At 38.4% G+C, this 25,359-nt stretch overlaps 1 protein-coding gene across 1 annotated transcript in view; it reads left to right on the top strand.

The window, feature by feature from the left end:
- Positions 1 to 433: 433 nt before the first annotated feature.
- Positions 434 to 25,359, top strand: part of OGA (O-GlcNAcase) — a 32,943-nt gene continuing 8,017 nt past the window's right edge. The window contains exons 1-10 of the mRNA XM_069098779.1: positions 434 to 973; positions 4,713 to 4,764; positions 5,071 to 5,168; positions 7,179 to 7,309; positions 12,177 to 12,348; positions 16,607 to 16,705; positions 17,515 to 17,799; positions 20,074 to 20,232; positions 20,913 to 21,523; positions 21,886 to 22,060. Coding sequence (XP_068954880.1) covers positions 760 to 973; positions 4,713 to 4,764; positions 5,071 to 5,168; positions 7,179 to 7,309; positions 12,177 to 12,348; positions 16,607 to 16,705; positions 17,515 to 17,799; positions 20,074 to 20,232; positions 20,913 to 21,523; positions 21,886 to 22,060 — 1,996 coding nt within the window. The 5' untranslated portion in view covers positions 434 to 759. The remainder of the gene's footprint in view (positions 974 to 4,712; positions 4,765 to 5,070; positions 5,169 to 7,178; positions 7,310 to 12,176; positions 12,349 to 16,606; positions 16,706 to 17,514; positions 17,800 to 20,073; positions 20,233 to 20,912; positions 21,524 to 21,885; positions 22,061 to 25,359) is intronic.

The raw sequence follows: 25,359 nt of genomic DNA, 5'->3' as shown, positions 1-25,359 counted from the left end.
GTCTCTTTAAGAAAAAAATACCGGGCTTCCGCGCCTGCGCACTGTGGAAGTAAACTCCTCTCCCCCTCCCATTCTCCCCTTCTTCTAGTGATGTAATGGTCCGTCCCAGAGTGCTCGCCTGGTTCTATGGGGGGAAACCCAAATGGTATGATCTGCTGTTGCTTCTATGATCTGCATCACCGCGGTTTCTCAAATGTTTCCCTCCCCCATCAACTGGGCTCAGTGGCTTGACCCAGAGACGGGGAGGGAGAGAAGGTTAGAAAGGACCGGTCTGAGCCAGTCTGAGGCGCAGGCGCAGTGCGGATAAACAGGAAGCGGGAGGTAGCGGCAGAGGCAAACTAGGGGCTCCGGGGAGCAGCGGCTTAAGGAAGAAGGGTAGTAGAAGGGCGGCGGCAGCAGCAGCGGGTGACTGGAGAAGAAGAGTAGGGAAAGAAGTTGGCCTCATATCTTCAGGGAACAAAAAAGTTAGCCTGCTCCCCTATTCGGGCTCTGGTTGCCCAGATCCGACTCAGGCGGCGGCTGACAAAGGGCTCGCGCCGGGATCCGCCGCCTCCTCATCCGGGCATTCGGGCCCCTGTGGAGAGGTGGCGAGGGAGGAAGAGGGGGAGGGGAAAGGAAGGAGTAGCGGGCGCGGCGCTCGCGCTCTCTGCTCCGTGGTCCAATCCGAATCGCTGGGCCGACAGACCGATCGGGAAGACGGACGGAGGCCGGGAAGGGCCCGCAGTGACTGCGGCGGTGGCGGCGTCCGGGGCCAGGAGGATGGTGCAGAAAGAAAGCCAGGCGGCACTGGAGGAGCGGGAGAGCGAGCTCACCCCCAACCCCGCTACCGCCGCTGCCACCGCCGGGGGCCCGCTGGAGCCAGCTGCAGCCCCATCCTCCGGGGAGGGGAGCCAGGCTGGGGCAGGAGGAGGCACTGCAGCCTCCGCCTCGACATCGGGCGGAGCGCGGAGGTTCCTCTGTGGTGTGGTGGAAGGTGAGGGGTCCCTATTGGAGCTGAGATCAAGGGGAGAAATCCATGACCTTTCTAGGATGGGAATGGGGGGGAGGGCAGATAATCCACGGCCCCGCCCTGAGTAGAATTTGGGCTTTTGAAAAGGGGCGGGGATTGGAGGGAGTCTTATCCTATCCCTTTTTATCCTCGGTGGAATAGATGCTTCCTTTTGCGCTGGGCGGCCTGACCGCACCCGTTTTGGGCACCTTTCCAAGTACCTTAGCTGGCCCTTTGGCGAGGGCCGGGAGAGGGAAAGGGTGGGTTCAGATCCTGGAACCCTTGCTGCGCAATCTTAAAATTTCTTTGGATCTTTTTTTGCTGCCTTTAACTCCCTCCCCCAAATGCCGTCTCTGACACCCCCCACCGCCTCCACCCCCTCACTTTTGTAATCTGGGCCGAAGGGGAAGCAGCTGGGGCACCGCCTGTTTTTTTAACATTTGCTTTGTTGTTTTTCTCTGCTGCCTTCATTCCCAAATTCCTTTGAGGGCCATACTGCCGGTTTAGAAAACGTCTTGAGAGCCTTCCCTAGTTCCTTTTCCCTTGAAGCTTTATGAAAGGCCTAGAAGACCAGCGCCTACCTCACAGAGTTGAGAGAATCGAGCGAGATAATATCCAGTCTTTTTCAGACTTTAAACCCCCTTTTAAATGTTATCCACAGTTACTAGAAACTGGTTTTAATGAATTAAGAGCAGACTGAAAAATATACGCAGGTTACCCAATGATTAGTTGGAAATGTACCATAAGGACCTTGAGAGTAAGGGTTGTGTGCTTTGCACTTTGTAAGGCTTAATAAATTATTTGTTGATTACTTTGTTTTTCATAAGTAACACTTTCTTAAGTAGAAGAGGCGACTAGAAAATGTTACATCTGTAAATCTAAACCGATGGGGGGGTGTCCTGCTCTTCTCCCCAGCCCCCAGCATTATTCTTGCCTTTGCTGCTTTTCTCAGTTCCCCGCCCCCACTCAATATGCCTTTGAAACATTTTAGCTACCTCAAGTTTTTGACCGATATTTGTCTTGTTAGCACACATCACTCCTTACGTTATGTAACAAGTATGTTTTTACATATCAGAAAAACCCCGTATAATGTTATCCCTGCTAAAAGCCAAATAAAGATGAAAAATGTTTTCCAACTTAGGAAGGGAACTCTAGCGTTGTTCCTAAGTGAGAGTGAACGGCTGTGAATTTGGCCTTCGTTGTTTGCTCTGAAATAGTTTGATTCGACTACTTAAAGTTTTAAATTTTTGTAGTACTACGGGGAGGGAGAGCAAATAAATTTTCCTGAGGCAATGGAGAGAAAGATGACCTGTTTATCGAAGTCACTAACTACCTTTCAGAATACTTTTTATTTGACCTTTACAAAAGTGCAGACCGCATTTGGCTGCCATATGACTTACTATTTATTTTATTAGCACCTATTCCAGTTAAATGCAACCGGAAAGACATCAGGAGAATCTGCATGTCTTTACCTCAGGGGGCATGTGTATGTATATGTGAGTGGACATAAGGTACATACAGTGCACACAAATATATATGTTTTTGTACTCTCTAGTAATGGAAAAAGTCCTAGAAGAAGACAGTACTCAGATAATGGAAAATAATCAAGGTGGAGAGCTCTTGGTCACATTTTGTTTTTCAAAGCAAAATCGTGCAGTTCTTCTTACTGCCCCTAGAGGCCAGTTATCCGTATGTTCCCTTGTGACTGCACCTGAGTCAGCAATGATTCTTTGTTCTTTTGGATTGGCTCCATTCCTAAAATGAATAAGAATAGGCAGTAGAACTTCTAAGTACTAACAGGTTTCCTCTCCCTCCCCCCCCCAGGAAAAAAAAATCTTTGTAAGATATATTACTGATGCATAACACTTGTGCCTTCTCTTTGAAGTAGGATATACTCTGTCTCCCTGCTTCCAGTCAACCAGAATCATGATTCTAATTGGTTTTATAGACTATATTTTAGGATTCCTTAGAAATTAAGCCCAAATCTAAAGAAGTCTCTTGCTTTTTATTTTGGGAAGACTCAAGAAAGATGTTCAATGGGATAAAATTTTTCTTACTTTTCCTAATGTCAAGACTTAAAAAAAAAAAACTGGGAACTTTGATTAAAATTTGCTCTATAAAAGTTTCTTAAAATAACCTGTAAGGGATAGATGGGAGGAACTTGACGGAATTAGAAGCTATCTTGATTTGAATGTCACCAGTTCTTTTAAGTTTGTTTCATTATTAATAAAAATTGGAATTTACAGAATTTATGTATTTTTAGATAGCTTTATGTAGATTACTGGCTTTAGAAATATGCTTCACCCACAGGATTTGCCTGGGGCTCTATTAGCAAGTACAAAAATTGTAGTCTACATTTTCTGTTAAAACATGTTACCATAGTAGAATGAATAGCATGTAGAGTCTTTCTCATCATAAGATCATAGGGCCAGGGCTGGAAAAAAAAAACCTTCAAGGTTAAAAAATGCTCTTTATCAATTATAAATATATAGCTATTCTCTCTTATAGAGATAATAAGTATGAGGGAAAAAAACTACTGTAGTAGAACTAGGATTGGGGAGTGCCCAGCTCCAGTACCACGTTTATACAGCTGTTTAGTTGATCTATCTGTAGATGTTTTGTCTTGGGTTTTTGTTGGTTGTTTGGATGTGCGGGGTTTTTGTTGTCGTTTTGGTTTTGTCCCCCATTGAATGTTAGTCGTTCTTTTGTCTTGTAGGCTAATTGTTCTGGAGCAGGTCAGGTTCTTAAGAATTTTGTGTCTTTAAAGTATCTACTCTAGGATGGAATTGCTGGAGAATTTCCTATCCAGGCCTGCTTCCTGCTACTTAATTTGTTGTGAATATGGCTTTGCCAATCTGCTCTTTGGTTGCAGACAGTTTTGGGGTCTGAGTAGTTCAAGAAATTTAAAATAAAAAATAGAAATGATCATAATATCAGGTGAAACCAAACTCCTCTCATTTTTTTCAGTCCCGTTCTAACTTCGTGCCCACCCACCCCATTATACACACTTCATCAGAAAACAGTAAAAAAAAATTACTAGACCCAAACCACAGATGAATACAAGTGATAAAATATGTGTGACCAACAATAATTGAAAAGGTTATCTTTAAATATTGTTCTGGGGACTGCTAGGTGGTACAGTGTATAGAGCACTGGCCCCTGTAGTCAGGTGGACCCAAGTTCAAAATAGGCCTCAGACACTTGATACATACTAGCTTTGTCTCCTGGGCAAGTCACTTAAACCCAGTTGCCTCAAGAAAGAAAATACTATTACATGGTTTTTGTAAGTGTTGGCATAAGATCTAAGTTTTTATTTGTTTAGTTTTCTTTATTGGATTATCCAAGAAACTTAATTGAACCCAATTCTGTCTCCCATTGATAGGAAAAACAAGACATTTCCTTTGAGTGAGGTAGGTATGATGTGAACTATTTAGAACCTCAAAGGTTCAGAACAGAGGGAATAGTGGTCACTAGGTGATTTCTATTCCCACACCAAATTGTCGAAAGTACTTAAACCTTAGGGTACCAATCTGGGGTTTGACTGATTTATAGATGATTTTTTTTTTTGATACCTCAGGGCATGGTTTTTTACTACTACCACCGACACCAATGATCTCCCAACTCTAATTTAGAATTGAAGGTTTCTGTACAAAAATTGGAAGGAAGGTGATGTAGTTAGTTTTGAGATGTGAAAAAAATAACTTAAGTATTGCTTTCAATCTAGGATTTTATGGAAGACCTTGGGTTATGGAACAGAGAAAAGAACTCTTCAGAAGGTAAATCATTATTTTTCAAAGGAGAGAAAGGTCTGCTACCCCTTGTAAATATAACATTTTCCTTTCATGTGGGATTGTTAACATCACTATAGGTCTACTTGTGGATAATTTACTGTTCTAGCAGTCTTTTCTTTTACATTTTGTTTTGATTATCTTCTGTTTGAATATTGGTACTTTTTGAAGGAATTATGGGGGATTCCAAGGCAAGAAAAGTATACGAATTTTCAAACTTGTTTCATTATAATGTCAGTCTATACATATACAAACAAGTCTTTAAACATTTTATTCCCCTTTTTTCCCTTGAAGGCTACAAAAATGGGAATTAAATACATATTTATATGCACCAAAAGATGACTACAAGCACAGGATGTTTTGGAGAGAGATGTATTCAGTGGAAGAAGCTGGTAATCTTTTTCCTTTTTAAACAATGTTTTCTGAATGTGTGTGTGTGTATATATACATTGATATGGCAGAGAGAAACGGGTAATTGTCTAATCCTTTATCTGTTTAGTTGTGTGAGGATTTCAATAATTGATTTATTAGTATTTCCAAGTTTTTTTCCTACTTTTCCTATAAACAGTTTAGTTTGGTAAAACTAATTGAAGTCAAGCTTATGGATTTTAATTCCATGGGAATCAATTAGCTTTAGTTCATTCCAAGTGTCTAAAATATGTGCTACTGATAAAAAAGAACTTTGTCACTAACTCACATTTATTTAGCACTTTAAGGTTTACATAGTGCTTCTTAACAACAAACAGCTCTCTGAGTTAGAACAAATATTTTATTCCTGTATAGATGAGGAAACAAGTCTGAGGCGTTTTGACTTCATAGAGTCAAAATTAAACACATGGAGCGTAGAGTGATTTAGAATTCGAGGTTCATTTGAAAAAATTATGATCTACCCAAGAGAAACTGATTTAGAATCACACATCTAAAACTGGAAAAGCAATCAGAGGCCAACTCATCCATTACCTTCATTTTACAGACAAGGAAACTGAGGTCCAGGGGAGGTTATGTGATTTGGCCAAAGTTGTCAGAGCAAAATTCAAACCAGGGCTACCCTCTGACTCCATGTCAGTGTTCTCTCTACTATCCTGTGCTAAGAATATGGATGACTCAAAAACCATCTCTGCTACATTGCCTTTCTGGTGATGGCTCAGTTAGCACTAATAAGCAATGAAAAACATTTTTTTTAAACCTCATAAATTAGAATATGAACTCCCCTTGCATAGACTATTGAGTGAATGAATAGAGGTAAAGGTACTATTGATTTTTTTCTTTTGACTTAAGTTGTCTTCATAATCAACTGAAATTTGGTACAGTATAGCCCAGGGGACAAAAATCTAGGGAAGGGGAGTGACTTGAGAACATTTTGTTATGTTGCTGGGATGGTCTTTAGTTATGAAGAACCAGTTAAAAATTGTTGGCTTCTTTATAGCATCCATGGTGTACTTGATATAGTTAAGCAATTTGTAGTTAAAATTATAAAAATAAAACTATTCAAATTAGTATCTTGAGGTATTACTAAAAAAACAAATGTTAAGATGTGCAAAACAACCTTTGGTGAAATTAATTGGGGAAATAATATGGGAAAGTTACATGGGGAATAGTAAAGATTTCATTAAATTTTAAAATTTTTGTATTGCATGTGTTTCTGTTTTCCTTAATGAAGGGACACTCATATCCATTCAAGACCAGCACTTAAAGCACTAAATAACTACTTGATTCTGAATACATTCTTTTCTGTTTCCCAAGTCATTTTAAAGTATAGATTTTTTGTTCAGGATTTTGTATTAAAACCATTTGTATCTTACAGGTGCTTAAAGATGCACAATTAAATAATCTATTTATAGGGTAACTATAGCTTGGCATTTTTGAAAAATGGAAAATGGGAATAGTTTTTAGTTTGCTTGAAGGTGGAAGGGTAAATTTTTTTTAAGCAATTGGGGTTAAGTAACTTGCTCAAGGTTACACGGCCAGTTATTTCTGGGTGTGGTGCTAAGTATCTGAGCCCAGATTTGATCCCCAGGTTATCCCAACACTGGGGGCTGGTGTTCTTACTCGCTGAGCCACCTGGCCGCCCCGGAAGGGTGATTTTTCCAAGTAAAAGGAATCCATTTCTATGCCATTTGTAAATTAATACTGTTGTCAGTATTCGTATCATGCAGCTGTTTTTACTGTTTCCCTCTACCCCTATATAAAATGGTACTTAACTTGTGTTTTTGTATGCCTTGATATTTGACATAGCACTCGCTTTTGGCACAATTAAGAAAGATTCTCTTCCCTTTTTTACATCACATTTACTAGAAATTTGAAGATTTCAGTTGCAAGATTGTCTTGCTTTGCCTTATAGTGTTTTCTACAGGGCATGAAATTATCTGTAAACTTAGCTTTTTTATTTTTATTTTTTTAAGAACAACTTATGACACTTATTTCTGCTGCACAAGAATATGAGATAGAATTCATCTATGCCATCTCTCCTGGACTGGACATCACCTTTTCTAATCCTAAAGAAGTATCTACATTGAAAAGAAAACTGGATCAGGTAGTTCTTTGTTCCTTAAAGGAGGTTGGATTTTAAAGATGAGTAGGTATATTTATGTCGGGTTTAATGAATTGCTTTCTAGCATCTGATCACCTCTAGGGCAGTCACTTTTTATCCGAATAGAAAGTTAATTTGTAAATAAAGTTGAGAAAATTTCACCACAAGAACCTTTCCATTCGATTCAGGCAGCATTTTTAAAGTGCCTACAATGTACTATGTATATGCAGATAAAAATGAACCAATCCTTGATCTCAAGTAGCTTACATTTTACTTTGGGGGATGGTTTGAGAGTGAGGCAGGAATTTATACCCAAGTAAGTACAATATATACAAAGTCATTTCAAGACCGGGGTGGGGTGAAGGGAACAGTGCTAACAACTACTGTAACTGAAAAGGCTTCTTATAGGAAATGACTTTTGAACCAAGTGTTGAGGAGGGTGTGGGGGGCTGGATTTTCCAAGAGAAAAGGTATACTTGGGCATGGTGAATAAACACATGCAAAGATATAATACTCAGAGATGGAATGATATATTAGCAGATATTGTGTTATCCAGTTTGCCTGAAAAGTAGAATGTTTGAAAAGAAATAACTTCAAGTAAACTGGGGAAAGATAGATTGCAGCCATATTGTGAAAAGCTTTAAATGCCAAACACAGGAGTTTATATTTGATCCTAGAGGTAAAAAGAGTGCCGTTGGAGCTTCTTGAGTAAGGGAGAGACATAGGCTTATCTTGTACTAATATGAATTTTAAGGTGGTGTTGAAGATATATTAGACTAGGGAAGAAACTGGAAGGAAAAATTTTGGTTCTTGTAGTTTTGCAGGTAAAAGGTGATGGGAGTGGTCATATAAGTGGAGAAAAATGATAGAAGATATATTGCAGAGGTAGAATGAGTCAGTGTGGGGAGGAGTGGATGTGTTGAAGTTGGGGTTGACTTCATAGTGATTTATCTGGCTGACTTAAAGGTGGTGCCTTTCCCTAATTAAGAAAGTCAAAAGATCTGATAGGTTGGGTCAGAGGTGAAATTTGGGAGGGATGAGTTTTAAGTTTGAGAACCATGGGACATTGAGATGAAAATATATAATATCTCCATGATGTCCAGCAGTTGGTGTTATAGGACTAGAACTTAGAGATGTTAAGATTACTCAATCAGCATTTATTATCATGTGTCAGGCATTAGGGAGACAAAGACAAAAATGAAAATATCTGGCCTTACGGAATTTTGGAGGAGAGGTGTCCACAAATAAGTACATATAAAATAATAAAAAGTAATTCTGGAAAATACTTTTATGTAGGCAATGGAGAGGAATGGTACATGTAGAGGCAGAGAATATGGCAAAGGTGTCTAGGGTGGATAGATTTGAAGTATGGTCTGAAATTGGTTAGATCCATTTTTGTTTTGTCAGGACAGCTCAGCCCCAGGGCAATCTTTAAAAAAACAGAAGAAAGGGGCAGCTAGGTGGCACAGTGAGTAAAGCGCTGGCCCTGGAGTCAGGAGGACCCGAGTTCATTTCTGGCCTCAGACACTTAACACCAACACAAAAAAACTAGCTGTGTAACCTTGGGCAAGTTAATTAACCCCAATCGCCCTCCAAAAGGCAAAGAAAAGAAGCAGCAGCAAATATCTTAAGAGGAGTTGATTAAGTGTCACCTGTGACATAGAGGCAGAGAAGAAGCCATTCAATCTGGAATTTAAAAAATAATTGGTAACTTTGGAAAAGAGCAGTTTCAGTCGATTAAGGTTGGGAGCCAGATTGCAAAGGATTGAGATGTTAAAGAGAAGAACAAATGAAGGGCAATGAAAGCTTTTTTTTTTTTTTTTTTTACAAATTTGGCTGATAAATAGGTTTAGGGAATGGGAAGGTCTAGTGAGGATTTTTTTTTTTTTCACAGAGGGGATTTGGTTATGTTTATAGTAGGACTGAGCCAGTAGATAGGGAAAGTTTGAAGACTGGTCAAAAAATCCTTATTGCCTACAGCACCTTTTCTTAAAGTTTGGTCTATATAATCCTGGGGTTCCATCATGAGACCCTTAAATGGGGTTCACGGGGTTAAAACAGTTTCCATCATAATACTGTGATGTTATTTGTATATAAAAATAGTCCTTTTTCCAACTTCATATCTGAGTTTCTTCATATAATTACAATTTTGAAAAAGTTAACAAGCCTTTGTCAAGCACCTGCTATGTGCTAGGTACTGTGCTAAGTTCATTACCAATATGATCTCATTTAAGGATTACAACAACCCTGGGAGGTGTAGGGGCTGTTATCATCTCCATGTTATAATTGAGGAAATTGAGCCAAAGAGCAGTTAAGTGACTTGCCCAGGGTCCCATAAATGCACAACTAATAAGTGTCTGGCGCTAAATTTGAACTTAGGCCTTTCTGAGTCCAGGTCAGCACTCTATCCACTGTACCATCTAGCTACCCCTAAATAATAACAGCATTTATATATCACTTTAAATTTTGCAAAGTACTTTTCAAGTGTCTCATTTTATCCTCACAACAATCTTGGGAGGTAGATGTTATTATTATAGTCATTTTACAGATAAACTGAGGCAGAAAAAGAATAAGTGATTTATCCAGGGTTATATGGTAAGTTTCTGAGACTGAAGAAGATCAGTTTCTGTTTTTCTTAGTTAATCATGAGGCAAGGACCTCAACTGAGAGAAGGGAATGTGGAAAGGTATTCAAGGTTTAAGGAGAGACTAAAAGGTTTGGAACAGCATCTGTGAAATATGAATGTAAATTAGGGAAGAGTATGAGGATTGCCTTTTGCAGTCAGAGCCCAGGTGAAATTAGATAACTGTCATGGAAGTAGATATTTACACTAAAGTGGACTTACCATTAAATGAATAAAAAAAATATTTAAAATTTTATCAGTTTAATTTTTAATATGGTAAAGATCATTAGATACAACCTACATAAATAAAAACTCTTTAAAATACTTTGAGTGTAAAGGGTTTTGAGACCGAAAAGTTTGAGACTATGGGATAAAATAAGGCCTCCTATAGTTGGCTCCTACCAGTCATTCCAGTTTTATTTCAATACCAATTCAGTATTCTAGCCAAATTAAATTATCAGTTTCTAGAACTCAGTATTCCATCTCCTGTATCAGTGCATTCATACAAGTTTCCCATACCTAGTGTGTATTTTTATTTCACCTTTGCCTTGAAGAATCTTCTTGGAAGGCTTAATTTGTGCCATTTCTCAGTGAAGCCTTCCTCTCCCTCTCCTCCAAGTTGATAATATTATCTTAATTATGTCCTTGATTTGAAGTAAGTCCTGCTCATGATTGCCTTTCAGAGAGGGATTGCTCTTAAATCGAAGCAAGGTGGACAATGGGAAATGTTGTCTTGGTAACCAGGGGAGTATCATGCTTTCCAGATGACACTTGTTATCCTGTATTCAGGGACCTTTACCTAGAAGTTTGCCATTCTTGACTTAAAAGAGGTTGAACAGGAGGACCAGCATTGAAAGTATGATGGGGCACGCCAGTGTAGAGTGCCTTGCTAGGCATTTCAGGGCATCTGGACAAGGTTCCCTTCGTGGCCTAGGGATAACTTCTCAGGCCAAAAAGTTCTTCGTTAACACTGCTTTCCCAGCACAACCTGTTTTTTGGAAAGAGGATCGTTAGAGCCTTCTGGATGAGGCAAGGCAGGGGAAAGAAACAACCCTAAGCTTTCCTGAGAATGCCTTTGGTCCTGGAGACACTTCCCTGCAAGCTTTGCCTTCCTAAGCTGCTTAGTCTTTCCTGTGGAGTTGAAATGGTTAAGGTGAATAAGCTTGGGGTGAAAGTGGAGAAATTCTCCTTACCTTTTCTGTGTTCTGCCCTGATACATAAGTCAAGCAAGTGTACTTCATTATGTTCCAGGGTTACTTTGTTCCTTTTCCCCCCAGTTAATATTGACTTTGAGTCAAATATCCTTTGAGTATTATAGCTTTGTGAATTTGGAGGTCTTTTTCTGCTGATTTTATATGTAGAAGGCACATTTGTTAAATTCTTAGGTTGAAAAGGATGAGAATGAGATTAGGAAAGGCCATCAGATATGACAGTTAAGAGATCATTGGTTACCAGTGATCTGGAGAAGGCAGTTTAAGTTCAGTGATGAGTTTAGAAGCCAGATATCAAAGGGTTGGGAAGTACAGGCACTGAGGAAAGTGGGGGTTTTTCCAAGGATTTTGGCTGAGAAGAGGGGGAGAGATAGAGGACAGTAACTGGGGAAAATGATGGGATCAAGTGAAGTTTATTCAGGAAAAAGGAGATTTGGGCATGTTTGAAGGAACCAGTATATATGGAGAGATCGAAGATTCAGTCTGCTGGAGGAGAGGGTGTAGTATCAAATGTGTTTGTAGAAGGGTTGACTTTGGCAAGGAGAATTTTATTTTATTGTCAGTCACTGGGGGGAAAGGAAGAAAGAGTAGATGTTGTCGAAAACTGGTAAATTGAATTAGAATATTTTTATTGCCATTAGAAATCAATAAAATGTTCAACTAAAAAGAGATGAGAATAACTCTGAGAAGTTAAAAGGGCTAGATTTTCAGGTTCTAAGAATATCTTAATAAGGGCTGACTAGGTGGTGCAGTGAATAGAGAGAGCACTGAGTGGCCCTGGAGTCAGGAGGACCTGAGTTCAAATCCAACCTTAGATACGAAACAAAAAAAAACAAAAACAAAACTAGCTGTGTGACCTTGGGCAAGTCACTTAACCCCAATTGCCCTACCTCCCCCTCCAAAAAAAAATTGAACATCTTAATAGACTTAATATTGATGTATATATGTGTGTGTGTGTGTGTGTGTGTGTGTGTATCTATATCATAAAGAATATGTTAACTTTTGTAGTCCTAAGAATCTTAATGTTTTCTTCCAGGTTTCCCAGTTTGGTTGCAGATCTTTTGCCTTGCTTTTTGATGATATTGATCACAACATGTGTGCAGCAGACAAAGAAGTGTTCAGTTCCTTTGCACATGCCCAAGTCTCTATAACAAATGAAATTTATCAGTATTTAGGAGAGCCAGAAACCTTTCTTTTCTGCCCCACAGGTAAAAGCATCATTACCCCTTTACAGTTTGTCGCCTTCAAGGGGATGGGTGTCTATGCAAACTTGACTGGTAGGTAAGAATCATGCTTTCAAGAAATAGTATCTAAAGATTTTGAAGAAAACTTTTTAAGTTGGGGGAAAATCACATTACTTTAAAGGACAGCTATGTTAGCTAGGGGCTTTATCACTTGAAAAGTACCAATATAGTATTTGAAGGGATGATTGAGAATTACTGTTCATATACAATTGTTCAGAGAGAAATACTGTTTATATACAAAATCTATATGTTCTTTGTATATGGAAATGTTCTTTAACTATTATGTATAGAATTTTAAAAGATGTATGATAATGAAATGGAAAAATCAAACTAGTTTTTAACTCTACTTTTCATTTCTGTCTATTACTTCTTTGCCCCAATTTATGTCTGTACTTTTTCCCCCTACTACTTCTAATACTGTGGCTTGAGGGGGAAAAATATTTTTTTCATTTCCACTTTTCCAGTAAGTAAAAGGCTACTTCATTTGTCCCCACTTAAACTCAACCATAAGTTTTGTTTTTTCTTAGGAAGTGATAAAATTATAAAAACAGTTTGAACCAGATTAATTTCTTTGAAAGTAATTAATTAATTGTCTTTCCTATAGCAATACCACCAGATAGGAATTTTATATACATTGATAGTCAAAGGCAACATGAGTTTTCAATGTTTTAATAAGATTGTATTAAGAATCACTTAAAACACACATAAACTGGGCAGCCAGGTGGTGCAGTGAATAGAGCACAGGCCCTAGAGTCAGGAGGACCTGAGTTGAAATTCAGCTTCAGACACTTAACCCCAGTTACCCTGCCTTCACCCCTCCAAAAAGACCAAAAAAAAATTTTTTTAAAAACCACACACATAAACTTGAATTACATTTAGAAACATTAAAGTTTGTTGGATGTAAGCCTGTATTGTCTCTGAGATAAAATTTAATTTTCACTGACCATGAGACTGAAATTAAGAAATGTGGACAGTTTAAACCTGAGCTTGAGTGTTGTCATTTGCCTCACGGTGCCATTTCTAATGATTACTCTTAGAATAATAGAAAGGGGGTGGTTAGGTGCCGAAATGCCAGACTGGGGATCGATTCCAGCCTCAGATACTTAACACCCACACACAAAAAAACTGGCCATGTAACCTTGGGCAAGTTACTTAACCCCAGTTGCTTTAAAAAAAAAAAAAAAAAGAATGGGGCAGGGGCGGAGCCAAGATGACAGAGTAGAAGCACGACCTTCCCACGGCTCCGGCTTCCACCTTCCCCAATCCATGTAAAAAGGGGACTCTAAACAAACTCTGGAGCTGCAGAATCCACAAAATGACACAGAGAAGCTAACCTCCAGCCGAGGATAGCCCGGCAGGCCAGGCTGGCAGGAATCAGCCAGCACAACGCTCTGGGAGCCAAGCCCAGCCCCACCCAAGGCCTGACCAGCCGCCTGCCAGAGGGACTCCAGATCAGCAGCAGCTGTGCCCGTTTCCAGATTTATCAATACATAGATGCAAAGGACAAGGTGAGAGGCCAGTGCAGTCTGGACTTTGGGACCCAGTAAGTGGGAGTGCGTGGCTTTTACCCCCGGGGCAAGAAACCGCTGAGACGCCAGCACAGCGAGCCAGCGCCACATGGCGGCTTCAGCTCCTGGCCTGCAGAGTGTAGGGGGACCAAGCACCAGTCTGAGGGGTAATCGCTCTTGCTTTAACCTGCTTGGATATGGATTGCAGTCTAGGGTGGAGGTCCTGGGGTGTGTGTCCAGCTTGCCAGAGCATGTGGAGACCTCAGAGAGGGCACCCATCTAATACCTCCGGCAACTGAGAAAACCCCAGCGTTTGGGACGAAAACTCCCCTGTCTGGTGGCAGAGTCCTACTGTGGCAAAAAGCCCAAAAGTCAAATAATTGAGTGGCAAAATGAGCAGGCAAAGGAAGCAAAGCAGACAGAAGATTCCAACGTTACACTCCTATTTTGGGGACAAGAAGGAGCAAGGCATGGAACAGGAGGAAGACAGTGAAGTCAGAACTCCTGCACCAAAAGCTTCAAAGGAAAATACAAGCTGGTTACAGGCCATAGAGGACCTTAAGAAGCAGATAAGAGAAGTGGAGGAAAAATTGGGAAGAGAAATGAGAACAATGCAAGAAAATTATGAAATGAGAGTCAACAGCCTGACTGAAGAAAATAATGCCTTAAAAAACAGACTGACTCAAATGGCAAAGGAGACTCAAAAAGGCAATGAGGAGAAGAATGCCTTAAAAAGTTGAATTTGCCAGATGGGAAAAGACTCTCAAAAGCTCAATGAGGAGAATCATTGCTTCAGAATTAGATTGGAGCAAATGGAAGCTAATGACTTTATGACAAATCAAGATGCTGTTAAACAGATCCAAACAAATGAAAGAATAGAAGGCAATGTGAAATATCTCATGGGAAAAACCACTGACCTGGAAAATAGATCCAGGAGAGATAACTTAAAAATTATTGGACTACCTGAAAGCCATGACCAAAGTAAGAACCTAGAAAGCATCCTCCAGGAAGTTCTCAAAGAAAACTGCCCTGATGTTTTAGTACCAGAGGGCAAAATAGAGGTTGAAAGAATCCACCGATCACCACCTGAAAAAGATCCCCAAAAGAAAACTCCTAGGAATATTATAGCCAGGTTCCGGGATTCCAAGATTAAGGAGAGAAAACGACAAGCAGCCAGGAAGAAACAATTTGAATATTGTGGAAACACAATCAGAATAACCCAGGATCTGGCAGCTTCTACACTGAGGGATCGAAGGGCTTGGAATGTGATATTCCGGAGGTCAAAGGAGCTGGGATTAAAACCAAGGGTCACCTATCCAGCAAAATTGAGTATCATGTTTCAGGGGAAAATTTGGTCATTCAGTGGAATAGAGGACTTTCAAGAATTCTTGCTGAAAAAACCAGAGTTGAATAGAAAATTTGACATTCAGATACAAGAAGCAAGAGAAGCATGAGAAGGTAAACAGGGAAAAGAAATATAAGGAACTTATCAAAGTTGAACTATTAACATTCCTACATGGAAAAACAATAATTGTAATTTATGAAACTTTTCTCAGTAGTTGAAGGGATTAGAAATATATACATATATATGTCTATATATGAGGGTATATGGGCATATGAATACATATGTGAATGTGTGTATATATGTTTACAGGTATACATAGATAGAGGGCACAGGACCAATGTAACAGGAAGGGATGATACTTAAAGGTGAAATTAAGAGGTGAGAGGAATATAATGAGAGGAGATGGGGAGAGACAGATTGGGGCAAACTATCTCATACAGAAGAGGCAAGGGAAAATGGTTACAATGGAGGGGAAGAATAGGAAGGCAAAATGGAATGGGTCAACATTATTCCCATTGAATCTGGCTTGAGGAGGGAGTGAAATACACACTAAATAGGGGGTCTCACCCTCCAGGAGAATAGAGGGGGAAGGGGATGAGAGGGGGAATGATGGAAGGGAGGGCAGGTTGGGGGGAGGGAAGTTGGAAGCACCCACTTTTGAAAAGGGACAGGATCAAAGTAGAGAATATAACAAGTGGGAGGTGGGATAGGAGGGAGGGAAATATAGTCAGTCTTTTACAATATATCTACTACATTACTGTTTTGCATTCGCCGCACATGTACAACCTATACTGAACTGCTTGTCTTCCCAGTGGGGGTGGGTGGCAGGGGGGGAAGGGAATGAATCTGGAATTGAAAGTTTTAAAATCAAATATTCAAATATATATATATGTGTGTGTGTGTGTGTGTATTATTATTATTATTAATACCATCTTACATGTAATTAAGATATACAGGCACTGAGACATACAGATCCACTGGAAAAGTTGAAACGGGTATGGGAGAAAATATGGGAGAGAGCAGATTGGAGGTGGGGATATCCTGTGGGACTGCTGTTTTGGGGGGATGGGGGGGAAACGGGGAGAAAATTTGTAACTCAAATCCTGGCCGAATGATGTAAATCAGAAGTTAATAAAGCATTTAAAAAATAATAGGAAGAATTATGGAATAGTGTGAGGATAATTGTTAGAATTTGTTAATTGATCCTTAAATGAGTGGCTTATAAGATTTCAGTACTTTTAAGGACTAATCCAAAATTTTATGTAAGTGATACTCATAAGACTTCTGGAACATAGATTTTTCAGAACAAGATTTTTACTTGTAAAAAAACTTCCCCACTAATCACTGTTTTTGAATTTTCTTCATTTAGAATACTGTGGAACCTTTTGCTATCCAAATGTTTCTCAGTCTCCTTATTTAAGGACTGTGGGTGAAAAACTGTTACCTGGTATTGATGTATTGTGGACAGGTATGTCTTTATCTTTTTAAAGTGTATAAAATAAAAATTTTGATGAGATAAATTGGGAAAGGTAGTTTATCTGGTGAATTGAATTTTCTGATTATAATCAGAAAATTTTTTGCTTTTACGATTGGAAAACTTTCCAAAATGTGAAATTTTTTCTAATAGTGCAGTAAATTGAAGATCATTAGTCAAAATCAATGCTCTCTTTACTGCTGTGAAAAAGGCATGACAACCAATGACTCCCAACAAGAATCCCTGTGATTGAATTCCTTCTGTTGACTACTTGACTACCTCTGAAGACATCTCCCTATTCCCTCATACCTATCCATGGCAACCCTATCCCACACTTCCTTACTATTCTGTAATGCCACTTGGAACACTTGTTCTATTGTTACATTAATGTGAAAGGTATTTTATTATCATTCTTTGAGGCTCTTGTAATGCCTCATAATCTTTCTGAACATCAGTTACTTTTACAGCACTGGATATATAGGTAATTAATTGGTATTGGAATAAGTGTTTATTGGATTAGAATGTATTTATTGACATTAGCACATGACATAGTCTTTTTTAAAAAAAGATCCTTTGAATTTTTTAATAATTTACCTATTTCTCCTAAGTCACATTCTTCCTACTTTTCCCTCTTCCAAAAATTTGGGGTTTAGGTTAGTTGAGTTCGTATTAACTTGTGACAAACTAAATTGGTTTTATTGAACTATCTAGAAAATCATTGTAGTAGATTAAATTTATGTGATATTTGTATTTACACTAAAGTACAGATAAAGTAATCTAACAGGCCTTACTTATGGTTATAGGTCCGAAAGTTGTTTCTAAAGACATTCCAGTAGAGTCTATTGAAGAGGTTTCCAAGATTATTAAAAGAGCTCCAGTTATTTGGGATAACATTCATGCTAATGATTATGATCAGAAGAGACTATTTCTTGGCCCATACAAAGGGCGATCAACAGAGCTCATTCCACGACTAAAGGGAGTCCTGACTAATCCAAACTGTGAATTTGAAGCTAACTATGTTGCCATTCACACTCTGGCCACCTGGTACAAATCAAATATGAATGGAGTGAGGAAAGATGTAGTAATGAGTAAGTAAATTTTGTGGGAGGAAAGCTGGGGGCTATTCTTAAGTAGAATAAATATAACATCTGCTTTCTTTTTCTGAGGTGATAAAGCTTTAGGTACCTTTTGAGGGCATTTGGGTGATTTGATATGCATTTACCTTGTATATTTGAGCCAAGTGAGCAAAGCCTCCAGAGCTGGGGGTTTTCTTACCTTGTATAGACATTTGTCTTTAAACCTCATTTTGGGCCAGCATTGCATTGCTGTACTCCTTTTAGCATGGCTGTTGATGCACTTGACTGAAAATTGAAGGTTTTATTTAAAACCAAAATAAGACTCTTGCATTTGTAAAATAAGCTCTTGTGTTTCAGACTGTAATTTTAAAAAACAGAAAACAAAAAACTTTGTCCCGAAGTATATGTCTGAAATCAGTATTCCCCCCTCTGCCTTAGCTAACACTTCCTCATTTATCTTTGTTATTAGAACAATCATTGTTTCAGTCAAGCCAGGTTGGACATCTAAATCATCCATGATAACTCTTCTCTTAGACATCTAATTTTCCAAGGCCTACCAATTGTACCTCTAAAATTACTCTTCATCTTCTCATCCCCTTTTCTTTTTCTTTATTTTTTAAAATTGGAAGCAAAATCTGTTTTTATTGAGGGGAGATATGGTTATACTGAAAGAAAACACAACAAATACGGCTAACAAAAGCAGAAATGGTCTTATAATGTCTTCACACATTCAGACACTAACTGAGATCATCAGTCCTTTGGGGTTTTGTTGTTGCTGTTTTTTAAAGACTTGGTACGCATCATTTCTTATAAGCAGTGTAATTTGCAATCTCCTGTGGAAGGGAGGAAAAAAGGAATAAGCATTTAAGTTCCTACTATGTTCTAGGCACTGTGCATATTATAAATGTTATTTCATTTGACACATAATGTGGCCATGTTAGCTTTTCCACTAATATGCCAGAAATCTCAAACCCAAATTTCTCTTCCATGGCCATTATAATTTCTACTGGATCCGAATTACAAGCCCAGGTCTTTTATATATACTCACTTTTTTCTGGATCAGTCTAGCTTCATGACATAGACAGACAACAATTCTTAATGCTCTCCAGAGTCCAAGGAGACAAATCACTATATTCGCCCCCTTCTTTTCTCTCCCACTACCCTGCTTAAAGCATTGATTTTGTCTTCTCTAGACTATTCCTGTAGCTTTCTAATTGGTGTCCTTGACTCCATCAGTCTGTTTTACCAGATACCTGAAGCTGAGCAGAAACATTTGTTTCCCATTGTTGCAGGCTGTAATCCAAATTGACTATGATTTATCCAAGCCGCTTAAGCTAGCATTCCATGATTTTAAGCTGACTTTTCTAGTCTTGTCCACATTTACGCACCTATGTACCTTGTGCTTCAATTAGACCAGCCTGCTATTAGCCAAACATGCTTTTTTTTTCTCTTTTCAGTATTTTTACTTATGCCATTACTTGTACCCAAAGTGTTTCATACGCTCCTCTTAGGGGAATGGAATAAGCATTTATATAGTGCCTGTGTGCCAGCTCCTATGTTAATCCCTTTACAAATGTTACCTCATTTGATTCTCATAACAACCTTTAGATGTAGGTGCTGTTATTATCTCCATTTTACAGTTGAGAAAAACAGGGCAAACCAGAGGTTAAGTGACTTGCCCAGGGTCATACAATCATCAGAGGTTATGTTTGAACTCAAGTCTAACTCCTAGCCCATTGCTTTTGTCACTTGCTACTATCAGCTCCAGTGTCACCTTTTCTACAAAGCCACCTTTCCTAGTCTTGCTAGCTAGAAATAACATCTGTGCTCATGTTTGACAAAACTCTTAATGTCACTTACTTTTTCAGCCTTTTGTTGTAACTAACTTCCATACATGTTTTATGCCTTACTAAATAGATAGTAAGTTCCTTATGGGTAGGGACTATGTATCCTTTTTTTGTACCTACCCTCCTTACCTCTATAGCACTTAGCAGGAAATCTTGTGTAAGTGGGGGCTTAAAGTTTTTTGAATACATGATCTGGAGATTGCAAGATTTCCAGTATTTCATCACATAACATGCTATAGTTTGCACGAGAGATATTGGAGACGTATTTGTTTTTTTTAACATTATGCCTATAAATAGTGTTTGAAATATATGTAAGAAGGGTATCCTTGTACTATCTGGCTAGAGATAGTTCTAATTTCCTAGTCTGCTTCTGAGCTTTTAACGTAGAGATTGATTTTTTTACATTAAAAATATTTGTGTCATTTTGTTTTTGTTGCAGCTGACAGTGAAGACAGTACAGTATCTATTCAGATTAAATTAGAAAATGAAGGCAGTGATGAAGATATTGAAACTGATGTGCTATATAGTCCTCAGATGGCCTTAAAGTTGGCTTTAACAGAATGGCTACAGGAGTTTGGTGTACCTCATCAATATAGCAGTAAGTAGGTGGTTCTTTCTCAAGGTGGGGGAGGGAGGGAAAATTTATGGGCAAGGTGATTGAGTCAAAATTATAATCAAATAGTTTCTAATGACAATGATTAATTTTACTTTGAGTGCAAGGGTTATATGGGTTATTTAGAGAAGTGAAATTAAGTGAAAATTTGGAAATAGGAAACATGAGTCGGGGTGATCATGGTGGTTGCTTTTCCCTTTATAATTTAATTGCAGACTCTCCTTGGAGTGCTAATTATAAGTGCATGAGAACCTGAAAATAAAACTATTCCGTGAAAAAGCAAAAAAGAATGCTAAACTAAAAAGTAATTAAAATAAATTAGCAATCCAGTTTGATTTTAAAGTCTAATACTAGTGAAAATGAATCTTTTAAAGAACTGTCATTTAAGAAAATATTCATTTGGATAGAATTCTTCAGATCTTGAAATTTTATACAATGAAATATTAGACTTGGGAGGCTAGTCTTTTAGAGGTCTTGGAAATTTTCAATCTAGAGAACAAGGTAGAAGAGAAATGGAGGCAGTTTAGGTGTATTATTGCTTGATTCCCTCATTGCAGATACAAAGATGAGAAAATAGATTTCACTAAATCTGTACTTGTTGAGTTAAAAAGGGGATTCCCAATTTCCCAATGGTATTTACAGGCTGTGTGTCTGATTTTTTTCAGGTAGACAGGTGGCGCATAGTGGAGCAAAAGCAAGTGTAGTTGATGGGTCCCCCCTGGTAGCAGCGCCTTCTCTGAGTGCCACCACTGTAGTGACTACTGTTTACCAGGAACCCATCATGAGCCAGGGAACAACTCTGAGCAATGAGCCTCCACCCCTTGTCAAGGAAGAAGAAAAGAAACAGCTCGATGAGGAGCCCATGGATATGGTAGTAGAGAAGCAAGAGGAGACAGACAAGAATGATAATCAGATACTGACTGAAATTGTTGAAGCTAAAATGTCAGAAGAGTTGAAACCAATGGATACTGATAAAGAAAGCATAGCTGAATCAAAGTCCCCAGAGATGTCAATGCAGGAAGATTGCATTAATGATGTTGCCCCAATGCAGACTGATGAGCAGACAAACAAGGAGCAGTTTGTACCAGGTCCAAATGAGAAACCTTTGTATACAGCAGAACCAGTGACTTTGGAGGATTTACAGTTACTTGCTGATCTTTTCTATCTTCCATATGAGCATGGTCCCAAAGGGGCACAAATGTTAAGAGAATTCCAATGGCTTCGAGCAAACAGCAGTGTTGTCAGTGTCAATTGCAAAGGAAAAGACTCTGAAAAGGTGAGTATATTTTATTTATTTACTTTTAATTCTTGCTAGCACCAAAACTGTCCCACATGCCTCTATTATGGAGAATTCCCCTAAAACTTCTTTTAAGAAGTATAAATACTGACCTTTTGCTATACTTAGCCTTCTAGTTACTTAGGAATGAAGGGAACTTAAAGACGTAACAATGTTTGTCACTGGACTGTGTTTTTATTGCTTGTTAAAAATATGTTAGCTATGATCCCTTGCTACTTAGAAACAATTTCAGTTCCTGCTAGCATTAATAGTGTTTCATATGTAACTTTTAGTTTTCTGAATTTAAAAAGTTATATTCAGAGTAGTTTGAATTTTTCTCTCATATGATTTATCCTCAATAGATTGAAGAATGGAGGTCTCGAGCAGCCAAGTTTGAAGAGATGTGTGCACTGGTGATGGGGATGTTCACACGGCTCTCCAATTGTGCCAACAGGACAATCCTTTATGACATGTACTCCTATGTTTGGGATATCAAGAGTATAATGTCTATGGTGAAGTCTTTTGTGCAATGGTTAGGTAGGTGCACCAGGAACAATCTTCTCCCAGAGTATAATGTGTGTTTGAAAAAACATGATTAATCCACAGGGGAAAACCTCTAAAGAATTGGGTATTTTTTTTTTTTCAAATTCTTTGCCTATGTTTATTCTAAATGTAGGCACAATTACAGACTTCAATTGCAAGTCATTTTGATTAATCACAATAAGCTGATTTCATTTTTCCCCTTGGGCTAATTCAGCATAAATATCTTTTTAATATATTAGAAAGTATTTACTTTTTCTGACTGAATGCATCCTGGACGGAATTCTGTGCACCTCTCAACAGCTTTCTGCTGATTGGGAATTGAGACACTATGAAATGTGACACTCCATCAGCTCTCTGCTGCTTGCTGTGTCTTGGTAACATAATTGCTGTGTTTTGACAGAACCATTGCTGAAATGACTGAAGGGCCTGGCCAAGAGGAAGCTGATCCTCCCAGCCCTATGCGCATGCGAGCTTGAGGACAAGGCTATTCTGGTGCATTGTATGAGATTTTCTTCCTCCCTCCACAAAGTAGTTGGCTTTAATTAGGGGTGGAAATGATAGTGCCCTGAGATGTTAATGTCTACTGCATTAAAATGACGCTCAAGACTTGTGTGCGTCTTTTTTTTCCTTTTTTTTAAATTAATTAAATTTTTTGAAACCTCCAACTTGGTAGAAAGCACCAGCATGGCCCACATTACTCCAGGGACATGATGTTATTTTTCCAGGTTTTAATCCAGTTCTAAGGAATAATGTTGTATACTTGCTTATGACACACAGCAGGCAGCAAGGCTGACAGATTTATGTCATAATTTTCATAGCTGTCACAGATATCTCAATGGGTTACCGAGATGTCTAAAACACCGATGTCAGTAATATTAGGAATCAGTAGTAAGAGTATATTTGGTTTTCTGCCTAACTATTGAGTGGCCCTTAATTCTTTTTTTTTTTTTAATTTTTAGGAAAAATTCTTAAGGGAGCTGTTAGTGTTTCCAATCCTTAATCATATCATAAAAATCCTTTTTGGATTAATATGTGGAAGCATAGTTCAAGTAAGAAATTTAGGCCTTATTCTTTAAAATAGCTCCTTCTAGGGGAAGGACCTCAGAACTTTGCTTCTTGTTTAAGTGATAAATAGATCACTTTCCCTCCAGGTTACTACCAAAGGAAAATTAATCTTTATTGGAATTTATTTACACTTTAGTTTCTCTCAACACCACAAGGACTATTAAAATTAAGGATTGTTTTTTGTTTTGTTTTTAATTTATTTTTCATGAAGCATTTTTTCTTTCCTACTGTAAGGCAAAAAAACCTTGTAAACAGTATCCACCTAGGACTCATAAATCTCATGTTTGGATATGGACTTGAAAGTATTCATTTCATGTATTTGTAATGAAACTTGGATGCAAAGGATAATTTAAAATTTTAGCTTTTTGACTCCTTGAAACATGCGATATTGTGTCTGTTTCTACTAAGCAATGGGATTGAATAGTATTTAGCTCTGGGTATAAATAATTTGGTCAAGAAATAAGGAGATAGTTATTGTTCACTCCCCAATGACAAAGATGCTTTTATTAGTTTTTTTTAATAGTGTGCCTTACCCAGAGCTTATGTTAGGAGTCATTTTCAAAGCTAATTGTTGAATTTTCATAACAGTATAACATTTTAGATTGCATTTAGTATATATAAAATAGATACATTGAGCAGTATTCATTAGAGCATGGGGATATAGGAGCCCTTTTTTCTTCCCTTTTCTTTCCAGTCCAGCTGGCATTCAGTCCCTTAAAAGAATGTGGTTATCTAGTACTTTTGATTACTAATGACTTCTATTATCTTCTTCCCCATTGTGTACAGATGGGAGAATCCTCAGCACAAGTTTCTACTGCTCTTGGATGGACAGCGGCAGATGTTCATCACGCGTCATGATTAATTAGTTTAAATTGAAAGGTTTTGACTGAGGTAGTTCAGGTAGATTACTGTGCAGTAGGCATGAGCTGAAGTCACATTTGCGCAGCGACTAAGGCATTAACAATGGTTTTTATTTACACAGCTCTTCATTCATGCAGCTTTTTATTGTTGTAGTTGAAGTGCTAGTTATGTTGTGGTCTCAAAGTGGGGGCCAGTGAAGAAAAATCATCTAAGTTATTGGCTAATCTGTACAAAGTGAGAGGGATAGCTTTTTGATGAGTGTAAATTATGTTGTTATGGACTGGGGCAGGTTCTAGTCAAAGCCTGAATTTCTACCCTTTTCCATTTTTCCAGATTTGTCTTTATGAACTCTGTCCTGTGCTTAGGGGGAGTAATACCCCAATCCCAACCCCAACCCCCCAAAATACCTCATACCAAAAAAAACAAAAACAAAACCAGCCTATAAATGTGAACTCTTGATGGGCTTATATTGTCAAAACTTGGTTTGCTTTGGGACTGTCTGACTAGCACACTATATTTTATACTTATGAGATTGTTAACTTAAACAGGAGGTAGAATGCTGTCTTCAAAAGGAAAAGAACTTTTGCGCTGCTCATCTTGTCAGAAGACTAGGCAATTATTCCTAGTTTAGTCCTTAAACTTAACTGTCTTTTCCCTTTTAAATTGTCACTTGGCTAACCTCAGCCTATAAACTGGATTAAACGACAGCTTTTAAATGCTCAATGTCAAATGCTTTAGTAGTTGACCTGAGAAGTGAGGTGCTATTGCATTTTTTTAGAAAAGGGGGCATTTTAGGGCATTAAAAGCCCCATATGAATTAAATCTCAGGATGTGGCAAATTATCTCAAGTTTGAGTTTTGGACTATCTTCCCTGAGGATTGAGGCATCTTTATGTCTTCACTGTTCTTGACTGTTAATTTATTGAGCTATTCCTTTTATTTTTTCTGCTGACCTTAGTTTTCTGACAAGATTAACCCCCTTCTTTCCCTTGCCCCTACCCTTTCCCTCTCTCTAAAAATATAAAATGTGACTTCAGACAGGTGCAATTCCTTCTTGGGGCTGTGATAATAGAATTTCTCTCTCCATCCATCTGGTAAAATTTGTGGTAGCAGGTCACTCCTTTTTCTAGTTTTACAACTTCAAGACAGGATGGATGGCATGATTTGTTACAGCTGTACTTAGAGAATGTAAGCCTTAGCCTGACAAGCTCAGACAGTTTGTTTTTCTTCCTGTATATGTGGAAGGAATAGAATCTGACTACTTCAAAATTTATACTTGATGCAGTTACTGTACATTTGAGGGAGTGGGCATCAATATTGGCACCTTGAAAGTTGATTTAAAAAAAAAAGTTATCACAGCCCTGACCT

The sequence above is a fragment of the Petaurus breviceps genome, unplaced genomic scaffold (genome assembly GCF_028583685.1).
Source record: "Petaurus breviceps papuanus isolate PSGF00001 unplaced genomic scaffold, PetGlider_PUasm1.0 37, whole genome shotgun sequence".
Classification (NCBI taxonomy): Eukaryota; Metazoa; Chordata; class Mammalia; order Diprotodontia; family Petauridae; genus Petaurus; species Petaurus breviceps.
Note: the sequence above shows the minus strand (reverse complement) of the source record. Positions and strands in the feature narration are given on the sequence as shown.